This window comes from Loxodonta africana, chromosome 8 (assembly GCF_030014295.1).
Source record: "Loxodonta africana isolate mLoxAfr1 chromosome 8, mLoxAfr1.hap2, whole genome shotgun sequence".
NCBI classification, from domain to species: domain Eukaryota; kingdom Metazoa; phylum Chordata; class Mammalia; order Proboscidea; family Elephantidae; genus Loxodonta; species Loxodonta africana.
The window spans coordinates 57,390,159-57,404,010 of record NC_087349.1 but is presented as its reverse complement, the minus strand read 5'-3'; the positions used below and the strand labels follow the sequence as shown (position 1 = coordinate 57,404,010).

The following is a 13,852-nucleotide window of genomic DNA, read 5'->3' as shown; positions in this document are numbered from 1 at the left end:
ATCTGGAGTGGCCTGGGGTAAAAGCTGTGTTAATTAAATGAGATGACTGATATGAGGCCAAGGTCTACTGGTTCTACCCAGCCGGGTGCCTGAGACCATGTGCATATAAATGGGAAGATAGTGGAGTGGAGAAGATGAAACTGGAATATTTTTTAAAAAGGTTGTGTGTTTATTTGAATGTACTATGGATACTGAATGTTTCTCCTACCTTAGTGTTGTAAAGCAGATATAAATGTATGATAGAAATGAATATTGGGTATTATGGATAACAAAGTGTAACTCTGCCTTCACCCAGTACTTGATAGGGTATGCCGAAAGGGGAACTAGGATTTGCCTGAAAGAAACACAGGCTGTTCATTTAAATGCAGTAGTTTTGGGGAGCCCTGTGCCTTCCTAAGCCCCACCATAACCCTTTGGAGTCATGAAATTTGCATTTGAAAAGACATGCATCCCCACCCAGAACTGCTGAGATAACAGAAAATTTGCATTTGAAGTAAGGACCTGCAGAGAAAAGAATGACTCTTTGGGAATTTCGAGCAAGCAAGGAGTTTGCCTTTGGGTGCATGGAGGCAGGAAACGTCAGTGCCCCTCAAAAGAACACCTTTCCAGGATTGGAAGTTAAAGGGAGCTGATGAATAGATGGAAACCCTGGTGGCATAGTGGTTAAGTGCTATGGCTGCTAACCAAAGGATTGGCAGTTTGAATCCGCCAGGTGCTCCTTGGAAACTCTATGGGACAATTCTACCCTGTCCTACAGGGTCGCTATGAGTCAGAATCGACTCAACAGCATTGGGTTTGGTTTTGGTTTTTGGATGAGTAGACAACAGCTTGGCATGCTCACTTGTGGTGACCACCTGGATCCACTCAATGAGTGAAAGTAGAAGTGCAGCAATGAAGAGATGGAATAAGTTTGGACATGTTCTATTGGCACCTGTTGACCTAGCCCATGGGGGCTAAGGATGAGAGAGAGAGAGAGAGAAATGGCTGGCTGGTTAGAAGTACAGGGAGTTGTGTGGACTCCTGAGTTTATGATTGGTGCCCATTGACCTAGCCTGTGGGGACTAAGGATGAGAGAGCGAGAGAAGGGGCTGGCTGTTCTGAAGTGGAGGGAAGTGTGTGTGAACTCCTAAGCCTTCAACTGATACCTGTTGTGACCTGACTTGGATGGCTAGGGATGAGCTGACCAGAACCTGACCAAATGAAAAGAAAGATGTTTGACACTGTGAACAAGTGTAGGTTGCTGCAGTTTGATCGCTTGCTCTGGACTGGACTTTAATTATGGATGTAGATCCTCAAAGTTCCAACTGAAACAGAAAACTCTTTACATCAAGGAACATGTTTATTTCCTCAGAGTAAATAAGGTACATGGTTTGATTAGGATGGGCAATTTAAACATTGGATGTCTAAAACATGAGATAAAGTCACAAAGTGATTGGGTTACATACACTTGTGGATGTGCTTACACTCAAAATGAGGGGACAAGGGAGAATCCTTACTGAATAGTTTCCTCTTTTCCTAATGGGTCTGGGGAAGATGCTGATACAATTATATGATTCAACTATGAGTAATTATTTTTGACAGTTAATTGTCATTGTAAAAACTCTAATTGTATAAACTATAACTATAAAAGAGTAAGGGAGAGGCACTGCTAGACTAGACTGCAGTAGCCAAACCTAAAATCCCTTAGAAGTTTTGCTCTGCTGATACCTCATGAAGCTCAGAGCAAGGGAATAATCTTCTCTCAGTTAATTTTTATCAGAGGCCGAAAAAAGGTGAAGCTGAAGTGACTTTTGGAGTAGCTGACCAGATCAGATAAACACCTGCAGCAGACCTGAGTGGCTGATGTCTGAGTAATCTCACCTTGAGAACTCTTTGCCCTACTGGAGGACTAATTGTTAATGACTGTTCTAGACTAGTAAAATGATTGGGAGGGGGAAGTTAATGCTTCAAGTATAAAAGGGTGAATTGCTAGAAGAGCCAGGGCGTGGCCTGCAGTACAGTGAATTACTTAATATGGCCTTATAACCATAGTTTTTGTAACTCCCACCAAATAACTAGGTGGTGCTATGTAAATAAGGTACTTCTGGCCCACCAGGGGGATTGGATAGCTTGCTAATAATGTAAATAAGGTGCATGGCATCCTTGTGGGGATGGGATCATGCAAATAAAATGTATGAAACCCTAACAAGGGGATTAGTCAGTTTTGCCATCCCGCTATGCTTGAAACAAGCCATCCCAGGGGCAGGAAGGGAGAATCACAGCACCACCACCAAGGAAAAAGAGCCAGGATTGGAGTGCATCCATTGGACCTGGGATCCTTGTGCCGAGAAGCTCCTGGAACCAGGAGATTGAGAGAGGAGCTATAACATGGAAGACAGAGAGAGACAGCAGAGGACCAGGACATAGAGGGAGAGAGGTAACATTGGAGATGGTGAGAAGCGGTGGCAGAGAAATGGCAGCAGCAGAACCAGGAGATTGGCAGGAGATGGCGTGGTGGACGTCCTTGCCCGCGGAGCAGGAATACTGACAGGGACTTACTGGGGGAATGGGGTACCTCCGGACACTTATCGGCAGAGCCAGAAGAGCTTTTTTAACACTTGCCTGAGAAGGGCAGAGGGTGGGCTGAGGAGCCAGAGAGAGGTGTGTCTGTGGGCATGGCTGAGAAGAGGTTGTCCTGACTGAAGAACTGTATCCTGAGTGTTCCTGAACCTAAAACCCTGTAACTGTGAATATGGTCTGTGAGTTCTGTGTGGCCATTGCAACGAGTTATCAAATCCAGCAGAGTAGTAGAGCATGCTGCGTGAGACACAGTATCAGAATTAGTAAAAACATTAGAGAAGTATGTCTGACCTCCACCGCATAGCAATCAATCATGGGCTGTTAATCTTGATTCTCCTCCCTCCTTGTGACGTTAGAGGAGGTCAGACACCCCCACCACACTGTTTTTACAGATGGGAATGACCATTTGCTAAATTTTGTGTATACTCTGTACAGTATGCTCTCATAGCATATAGTATATTGTATATACTTTTGCTTTGCCTTCTGTGTAAGCTCTCTGAAGGCAGGGATTATATCTTCGGTGTTTATCTTTGGCTTCTAGCAGGCATTCAGTAAATGTTTGTATTCATGACCTGCTTGCTTTTATGATGGCCAGTGGTTAGTTCTGGAGGTAAGATGGACTGTGGTAGTGGTAAAGAGAGAAATTTCTGCATGCCAACTCTCTTCCTCTGCTGAGGAATTTGATATTTTGCCTGTTTTCGTGATGTCTGTAAGAGAAAAGTGGCTTTTTCTCCATCTCTTCCATCATTTGTACTTTATTGTGGTAGTGAATGAATGCTTAGTTAAGACAGAGTACTTAGTAGTGGAATTCGGCCCGTGTTTCAGTGAAATATGAAAAAAATGCCAAAAATGTCATTCTCTCTTTAAGGTTTTCATTTGTTAAAAAGAGTGATGTTTTTAGGTTATGGAAATTATATGTCAATGCCTGAAATTTAATCTCTCTCAATTATGTTTTCTAGAGTTAGAAAAATTTTAAATGCAAAGCTAAGAATATATTAAATTCCTTGGATGGTATAAATGGTTAACATGCTCAGCTGCTAACTGAAATGTTGGAGGTTGGAGTCCACCCAGAGGTACCTTGAAAGAAAGGGCTAGTAATCTACTTCTGAAAAATCATCTATTAAAAACCCTGTGGAGCACAGTTCTACTCTGACACACACGGGGTCACCATAAGTCAGAACCAATTCCATGGCAACTGGTCTTCTTTTTAAAAGTATGCAATAGGTATTCTTCTAACACCGAACTTCAGCTTCCAGTAATCATTTCGTGTGTTGGTTTTTTCTCTCCTACTTTAACGACTACCTTTCATTATTAGTACATGTGGAGCCCTGGTGGCACAGTGGTTAAAGTACTTGGCTGCTTAGGGAAAGGTCCCTCTGCTGGAGAAAGATGTGGCTGTGTTCATAGCCTTGGAAACACTATAGGGCAGTTCTGTTCTGTCCTACAGGGTTGCTGTGAGTCAGAACTGACTGGACGACAGTGGGTTTGGTTTTTGGGTTTTTTCACGACTGCCAGGAGCTGTTCCGCTCTTTATTTCTTTACTTGTCAATTCAGTACTTATAATTACTGTAAATTCCTTGTTAACTAACTTTTAAGATTAGTTTCTGCCTCCTCGGAAAACTATATACAAGTGTGAAAACCTTGCTTTTTCTGTTGCTGTCTCTCATATGTTGGCTGATCCCTGATCTTGTTTTGGTTTATATTCCCTATGACTTCTTATCCATATTTCCTCCCTGGATTACAAACTTGATGCCTGTGTCTACATTGTGCATCCACATGACAACCACCTGGCTTGGGGTTTATCTACAGATTGCCACTGCTGGCTTCATCCTGCTTCAGCTTTTGTTATCTTTCATTTTGCTTTTTTTTCAATCTTTAACTAGTTCTTTGAGTTACATAGGAAAAGCATTAAGTGCTTCCAGATGAGCCTGTCACAGAGCCCCAAGCCCACTCCTCTGTGTTACCTTCTCATCACTTTTTGGCTCCAGAGAAGTTTTTCTTTGCTTGCTGTGATTTACCTACAATGGAAGAAGTGTTCATGCAGATCTGCAGTTGTCATTCATTATAGCCACGTTCTATCTTCTCAGGAAAAATCTTCCTTGAGAAGCATGCATCTAACTTATCACCTTTATCTTCCTTTTTATTATTGAAGACTAATTCCATTAAAATAATTTTACATCTATGCTAATTCTATCATGCAGTAGATTTTTGACCCAAACCACCTTCTTAAAGAAATAAAGCATCTTTGTTCAGTGATTTCCTCAGAGGTGTTTTTGGCAATCAAGATTTTTTTCCATGAGATAAAAAATGACTTCTATTTTATATTAAAAACAGGAGCAATAATATTTTATTTCTGTTTTAGTCCAATGAAAGGCTTACTACCCCATGTCATGGACTGAATTATGTCCCCCCCAAAATGTGTTAGGCCATGATTCCCAGTATTGTGTGGTTGTGTTCCATTTTGTAACTGTAATTTTATGTTAAGGAGGATTAGGGTGGGATTGTAACACCACCCTCACCCAGGTCACATCCCTGATCCAATGTAAAGGGAGTTTCCCTAGGGTGTGGCCTGCACCACCTTTTGTCTTACAAGAGATCAAAGGAAAGGGAAGCAAGCAGAGAGTTGGGAACCTCATACTACCAAGAAAGAAGCAATGGGAGCAGAGACCCAGGGTTCCTGTGCAGAGAAGCTCTTAGTCCAGAGGAAGATTGACAAAAAAGACCTTCCTCCAGAGCCGACAGAGAGAGAAAACCTTCACTTGGAGGTGATGCCCTGAATTTGGAGTTCTAGCCTACTAAAAAAAAAAAAATTTTTTTTTTTTTAACTAGACTGTGAGAAAATAAATTTCTCTTTGTTAAAGCCGTCCCCACTTGTGGTATTTTTGTTATAGCAGCACTAGATGACCAAGCTACCCAGAATGTCCCATTTCTCTTATTCAAACCTCATATGTAAGAAAAGAAGACATTGAATTCAATATGAAGAAATAGGTCAGAACTCAGTAGAAGAATCAAGTGTCCATTCCTAATTAGGCTATTGCAATTGTATGGCAAAGAAAGATGGCAGCTCGGCCAAGGCGATAATCGGAAAAATGTTTGGATTTTGTATATATTTTGAAGGTAGAGCAAAAACCATCCTTGAAACTGTTACTTGTTCCTATTCACTACTTTTTTTTTTTTTGTCTTTTTTTTTTTAGTTTCGCTATTCGAATTGGCTTGATAAGTTGTATATGTTGCTGGGGACTTTGGCCGCCATCATCCACGGAGCTGCACTTCCCCTCATGATGTTGGTTTTTGGAGACATGACGGATAGCTTTGCAAACCTAGGAAGTTTAGGAAGTACCGCTAATCTAAGTAAGTATTTTTTGTGGTACTGACTTTATTGGAACCTTAGGAAAAAAAACAATCACTAAATGTTTGATGAGCCCTTACTAAATAGTCATTAGTACGTTCAGTGCTATAGGAAATGGAGGGGTATGAGCCATAGTTCACGTTTTTAGTGAGTCTGCATTACAGTACAGGATGGAAGTGTAGCTGCAGATGCACAGAAAGAGAGTTCTATGAAGTCAGAACTATTCCATAAAACTTTAGGAACAGCTGTAGGAACTTAATTTGGACCTTGAATGGTAAGTAGCAATCACCTATGAAAAGAGAAAGGGCAGAAGGCATTTAAAAAGGGAGGAGGTGAACAACAAAGAAATGGAAGCAGGCTGATATGCTTGTGGTAGAGGGATTATGATGGAGGGTAACGGGAATTCAGTAGAGAAAGACTTATGGAGGACTTCAAAAAAAGTTAATAGGGGTTAGTGCCACCTACCTAGATTAAAAAGGACTAGAAAGATGTAACCAAGAGCAGTGTGAGAACTGTGATTAGATTCTTTTTTTAGTGCTGTTTTTAAAAATTGTGATAAAACACATTTAACATAAAAATTGCCGTTTTTGCCACTTTTAAGTGTACAATTCAGTGACTTTAATTAATTTACAGTGTTGTATAACCATCATCAATACTGTCACCCCAAACAGAAACTTTGTACCCATTAAGCAATACTCTCTATCTCCTCTTCCCTCTTCCCCTGGTAATGGCTAATCAACTCTCTCTCTATGAATTTGCTTAAAAAAAAAAGAATTTGCTTATTCTAGATATTTCATGTAAATGGAGTCATACAGTATTTGTCCTTTTGTGTATGGCTTTTTCCTTTTGCATAATGTTTTCAAGGTTTATCCATGTTGTAACACATATTAGAACTTCATTCCTTTTTCTGGTTGAATAATATTCCATTGTATGTATATGCCACATTTTATTTATCGGTTCACCTGTTGATAGACACTTGGGTTGTTTCCACTTATTGGCTATTGTGAATCTTGCTGCAATGAACTTGGCATACAAGTATTTGTTTGAGTCTTTGTTTTCAGTTCTTTTGGGCATATACCTATAAGTGGAATTGCTGGGTCATTTTTTTTTTTTATGGTAATTCTGCATTTAACTTTTTGAGGAAATGCTAAATTGTTCTCGGCAGTGACTGTACCACTTTACATTCCCGCCAGCAATGGAGGAGGACTCCAATTTCTCCACATCCTCACCAACACTTGTGTTTTCTAGGTTTTTTAATAATAACCATCCTGTGGGTATGGAGAAGTATCTCATTGTGGTTTTAATTTGCATTTCCCTTATGACTAATGATGTCACCATCCAACCCTGTGTTCATATTCAGATTTCTTCAATTGCCCAAAATGTCTTTTTTAATTAAAAAAAAAAAAAAAAAAGAATTCTCTTTTCATTCATGTACTTGTTGGCCTTTTGTACACTTTCTTTGGAAAAGTGTTCAAGTCCTTTGCCCATTTTTTGACTGGATTGTGTTTTCCTTGTTGAGTTGTAGCTGTTCTTCATATGTTCAGTTATATATATATATATATATTTATATTTATATATTCAGATATATGTATTCACTTTTTCATATATTCAGGATTTATATATTCAGTTATATATATTTGAGGAGCCCTGGTGGTACAGTGATTAAATATTCAGCTACTAACCAAAAGGTCAGTGGTTTGAACCCACCAGCTGCTCTACGGGAGAAAAGATGTGGCAGTCTGCTTTTATAAAAATTTACAGCCTTGGAAACCCTATGGGGCAGTTCTACTCTGTCCTGCAGGGTTGTTATGAGTCAGAAACAAATCAACAGCAATGCGTTTCTTTTTTTTATCTCTCCCTCCCTCTCTCTGTCATCTCACCTGTCTCTTGGTCTGTCTCATCTATCGGTCTGTCTCATCTATCAATCTATTTAGATACATGTATTCAGGAGCCCTAGTGGTACAATGGTTAAGAACTCAGCTGCTAACCAAAAGACTGACAACTTGAATTCACCAGCCGCTCCTTGGAAACCATATGAGGCAGTTCTACTCTGTCTGACAGGGTCTCTACGAGTTGCAAGCAACTCGCTGGCAATGGGTTACATGTATTCAGTTCTTTATATATTCAGAGTTTATCCAGAATATATAAAGAACTCCTACAACTCAACAAGAAATAGATAAATGACGTATCTTAATTATCTAGTGCTGCTGTAACAGAAATATCACAAGTGGATGGCTTTAACAAAGAGAAATTTATTTCTTCACAATAAAGCAGGCTAAAAGTCCAAATTCAGGGCATCAGCTCCAGGGGAAGGCTTTTTCTCTTTGTCAGCCTTATTGTCAATTTTCTCCCAGACTAGGAGCCTCTCTGCGCAGGGACCCAGGGTCCAAAGGATGTGCTCTGCTCCTAGCACTGCTTTCTTGGTGGTATGAGGTCCCCTCACCTCTGCTGGCTTCCCTTTCCTTTTATCTCTTGAGGGATAAAAGGTGGTGCAGGCCACATCCTAGGGAAACTCCCTTTACTTTGGATTAGGTATGTGACCTGTTACAGTCCTACCCTAATCCTCTTTAAAATACAATTACTGTCACAAAATGGAGGACAACCACACAATACTGGGAATCATGGCCGAACCAAGTTGGCACATATGCTGGGGGGACACAGTTCAATCCGTGACGCAACCCAATTAAAAAATAGGCAAAGGACTTGAATAGACATTTCTTTATTGAAGATGTACAAATCATCAACAAGAATGAAAAAAGCATCCTATTTTCTTAAAAAACAAAATTATAAAAGATATTTTGTCAGTGGGGAAATTTGAATACGTACTGAGGGTTGGATGGTATTAGGGAATTATGGTTCATTTTCTTAGGCATGGTAACCATGCTATGGTTATATAGGAGAATCTATTTTTGAAAGATCAGAGACCTTTTTAGCAGAGGAGTGACACGATCTGACTTATGGTTTAAAAGTATCACTCTGGTTGTTGTGTTAAGAGGAGAGGGCAAGGGTAGAAGCAGGAAGACCATTTAATACAAGCCTATTTTAATAGTTTAGGTAAAATATGAATATCATGGTAGCTCAGACCAAGTTGGTGGAAATATAAGTGGTAAGAAATGTTTGATTTTTAGATATTCTAAGGGTAAACCAAATACAGTGCCCTGACAGATTTGATATGAATGTAAGAGAAAGGAGTCCAGGATGGTTCTGAAGTTTTTAGCCTGAGAAATTAGAAGGATACATTTACCATCAACAGATGGAAAGGGTAGAGGAAGAGTAGGACTGGGCAGTAATTACCAGAAATTCGGTTTTGGGCTTTGTTGCAGGTTAGGCTCCCTGGAAGTAGACACTAAGATGGAGTTTGGGGTGCAAGATGTTTATTAGGGATCAATACCTGTGAAGGAAAGAGTGAGGAGGCAGGATTGGGCAGAGGAAGAAGCTGAATGGCAACGCAGGCCTGGCAAAGCCAGGGTCGGTGTGGCAGGGTGCTCTTAGGAAAGAACTGCTGTCAGGGTGTCCTGCATTGGGCAGAAATGGCAAGACTTTATACCCCACCTTGGTCTGTCACTGGATACAGCTGGCTTGGGAAGGGCATGACCTTGGGTGAAGTGACTCCTTGTATCTGAGATAAATCTTAAAGGAGCTGACAGCTGATCACATGCTTTGCAGCTGAGGAGCAAGTTCATCCTTGAAGGGGGATCTGGGTGGCACATCTCCATGTCTAGCAGGACTCCTTCATTAAGGCTTGAGATGTCTATTAAATACCCAAGTGGAGACGTTAAAGAGGTAATAGGATTTATGAGTCTGGATCTCTGGGCTGGAGATACAAGTTAGGTGGTTGTTACAGATTGAATTGTGTCCCCCAAGAATATGTACCAACTTGGCTGGGGTCATCATTCCAACATTGTGTGACTGTCCACCATTTTGTCATCTGATGTGATTTCCTTATGTGTTGTAAATCCTATCTCTATGATGTTGAAGAGATGGGATTAGCTGCAGTTACGTTAATGAGGCAGGGCTCAATCTAGAAGATTGGATTGCATCTTGAGCCAATCTCTTTTGAAATACAAAAAAGAAAAGTGAGCAGAGAGACAGGGGGACCTCATACCACCAAAAACAAGGGCTAAGAGAATAGTGCTTCCTTTGGACCCCGGGTCCCTGTGCTGAGAAGCTACTTGATCAGGGAAGATAGATGACAAGGACCTTCCTCCAGAGCTGACAGAGAAAGCCTTCCCCTGGAGCTGGCAGCCTGAATTCATACTTCTAGCCTCCTAAACTGTGGGAGAATAAATTTCTCTTTGTTAAAGCCATCCACTTGTGGCCATTCTGTTATAGCAGCACTAGATAACTAAGACAGTGGTCACCAACATATGTTTTATATTGGAAGCAATGAGACAAGAGGTGATCGCACACAAAGGGAGTATGAATAGAGAGGAAAAAAGAAGAGGTCCAAGGACTGCCGGCTGTGATAAAGAGATCAGGATGATAGGAGAAATGAGCAAAGAAAATTGAGAAGGATTAATAGTGAGTTAGGAGGAAAGCCAGTGGTTTCCAAAGCCAAGCGAAGAAATTATATTAACGAGCAGGAAATGAACACCAACTATGTCAGTGCTGCTAATGGATCAAATAAGATGAAGACTGAGAATTAACTATTTATGTTAAATGAAGTTTTTAAAAATGTACATCAAGTCTTAGCATGTTTTTGGAAATAATTTGGGTATATCACACACATACTTGATTGGGTAGGGGCTGGTTGAAAGCTCTGAGCTTCGAAGGTTACCTTTGATCAAGCATAAGAAAAAAAAAAAAAAACCAGTTGCCATCTAGTCAATTCCGACTCATAGTGATCCTATAGAACAGAGAACTGCCCCCACAGGGTTTTCAAGGAGCGCCTGGTAGATTCGAGCTGCTGACCTTTTGGTTAGCAGCCTTAGCACTTAACCACTACACCACCAAGGTTTCCTGATCAAGCATAGATTGATTTAAAAGGAGCCCTGGTGGTACAACAGATAAGCACTCAGCTGCTAATGGAAGAATTGACGGTTCGACCCCACCCAGCAGCTCCACGGGAGCTATCTGCTCCTGTAAAGATTACAGCCTATAAAACTCTGTGGGGCGGTTCTACTTTGTCAAATGAAGTAGCTATGAGTCGAAAATAGAAGGTACAGCAAACGACAACCAAAACAGATCGACTTAAACAAAACTACCCAAAAACTTATAACCCAGTTTACACTTAAGTAGTAGGAATGTTGAAAATGCCTGCTTGAGAATAAACTTGAGAATATAGTGGTACCGTCTGGCTTTACAGTGACCCTTGACTTTTTGGGCCTTTAAGTATTTGATGAATGTTATGAATCCTTTCCCCAGAAACAAGCACATAAATATTCATACCTAAATATGTCAGTCCTTTGACACCTGTGCATGGGCCTGGGGAATCCGGTTTTTTGTGATCCCGAAGAGCACAGTGTTTACCCTGAGGCAGGACTACTTTAATTCTGTGAATGCAGACAATGAGTCAGGTCAGAAAAAATTTACAGTATGTATGAGCTATGTCAAATTCTAATGCATTTATTACATTCCTGCCTGGATTTCAAAGGGACCAGCAAAAAAAAAGCACCATCTTTCAACCTTTCTTTTATACTGTTCACCAAAAGGAAGTCCTCGATGCTTCCTGAATCCATAGGTTCCTATACATGCAATATTGGCAGTATTCTTTGGAGTTATCTTACCAGTTGTGGAAGATTCAAAATCTTTTAGTGCTCACTGGGAGCTCAGCAGATTAGTACGTCCAAAAAAACCCAAACCTGTTGCCGTTTAGAGTTCATATTCGTAGCGACCGTATAGGACAGAGTAGGGCTGCCCCGTAGGATTTCCAACGGATACATTTTGGGGACACAAAAGCCAAGAAGAAACTTACACACTATTTGCTTTTATGCTATAGCAGCTCTCTCTTGAGACAATGAAAGTACAATGCCCTGGCTACTTAAATGAGGGGAAAGGCATGGGGGTAAAGAAAGTATCTGGAAATCATTGGTTGACATTTCAAAATTATTATCCTGTCTCATGTATATTGTGGCGAGATTATAAGGGGACTGATATGCGTGTTATTGAGTTTGCACTTTATCCTTTATGCAGTGAACTGTCATTGCAGGTTATTAACAGAGCAATATGATTATATTTTTGTTCCCAAAGGGAAAATCTGGTGGCAATATTGAAAGCCTCAGTGGAGCAGAAAGATCAGTTAGGAGGCTGTTGTTAGAGTAGAGGCAAGAGATAATGGACACCTGAACCACAGAATTGACCAGGAGGAAAGAAGAGGGTTTGAATAGCTCCAGATACAGATTAGGGAGTCACTGAAGTTGGGAAGTGGCTGAGATCACCTGGGAGAGTACATGGAATTCTTGGAAAAATCAGCATTTAGGAAGCAGGGAGAGCCTGAGGAGCCAGTGAACAAGACTAAGAAAGAAGAATCAGAGTGATGGAAGAACGAGGAGAATGGAGTTCTGGAAGCCAGAAGAGGAAAGAGTGGTTAACAGTATTTTATTAAAATAAATGGTATACTCTGTTGTTTGGTTTTCTAATACTGATAATTTGGCTGATATTTTTATATAGCCCAGAAAGTTGCTGGATTTTGTCACCAAAACCAATATTACCTTCTTGTCAAGGTCTCTTCTATATTTTTGCTATATCTCTATGTCTCTTTATCACATCCCTATTTTCTGTCTTGCCCCTTAATGTAGTGTTCTTCAGGGTTGTGTGCTTGGCCTGCCATTCTCTCCTTACTGCCATCCTGTTCTTACAGGTAAAAAGAGATGGCTCTTTGCTTTCCTGAATGCAGCTGTGGCTGCTTGCACCTGACTGCTAAATCTTTAGACCTGAACTCTCCCCAGAGCTGGAAAGTCACAATCTAAATCTTTATTGGATGTCTTCAACTGAATGTTGAAGGAACATCCAAAATAAATGAGCCATACAATAAAAATGTTGAAAACTAGATAACATTCTCTCATGTCATTCCTGTACCCTATTCCTCTTGCCTCTATCCCTTTTCTGAACAAACCAGTTCTTTTTGCTGACTTATTTTTCACCCTGGTCCTACAATTCTCCAGCTGCTTAGGCTTGAGATCTTGATTGTTTTGTATTTTACCTTCTCTATTTACTTATGTTCGGTAAGTTGATATGTCTTGTCAGTGCTTCTTCTATAGATCTTGTGGGTACTTTTCTTTTTCTTCTATTCTTGTTTAGATCCTCTTTCTCTACATAATTATAGTAGGTTAAGTCCCCTAGTTTCTCCTGTTCCAATTAATCTTACATGGCGGCAGCTAAATCTTTGTAGCCCACACCTCTAATTATATCCTTTTCTACTCAGAATCATTCATTGACTGCTAGTCTGTTTTTATACACTATACCTGCACAAAATGACCCTAGATGGTCTTTCCAGCCATACATCCATCTCTTCCTATCCATACAACACAGCCCATACCCCAGCTATACTAGCTTACTCATTCCCCAAACAAGCTGCGGACTTTTGTTCTTATTTTTCAATTTGCAAGAAGTACTTGTCCTTCCTTCCCCCAAACCTGTCAAAATCTGACTCATCTGAACTAGGCCCTCTCATATTATAGCAAAACTTTTGGCAGTGACTCCAGGATACAAAGTGTGCTGCATCTCCATTGTTTCAGCAATCCTGATTCTGGTAATTTATTCGGTGGAAATATTTACCATATGTACATATATAATATGTGCATAGAGTTATGTTTAATGCAGCACTGCTTGCAGCAGTAAAATATTGGTAACAACTGAAATAGATGCCTTTGACAAAACAGGGATGCACACACACATAAACCCATTACCCATTGCCTTCAAGTTGATTTCAACTCATAATGACCCTGTAGGACAGAGTGGAACTGCCTTACAGGGTTTCCAAAGGTGTAATCTTTATGGAAGCAG

The 13,852-nt window shown here is 40.4% G+C and overlaps 1 protein-coding gene across 2 annotated transcripts in view; it reads left to right on the top strand.

The window, feature by feature from the left end:
* Nucleotides 1–13,852, top strand: part of ABCB1 (ATP binding cassette subfamily B member 1) — a 91,003-nt gene that overhangs the window by 14,978 nt on the left and 62,173 nt on the right. For both annotated transcript variants that reach the window (XM_010587292.3, XM_064289948.1), the window contains one exon: nt 5,754–5,910. In XM_010587292.3, the coding sequence (XP_010585594.1) occupies nt 5,754–5,910 (157 nt within the window). The remainder of the gene's footprint in view (nt 1–5,753; nt 5,911–13,852) is intronic.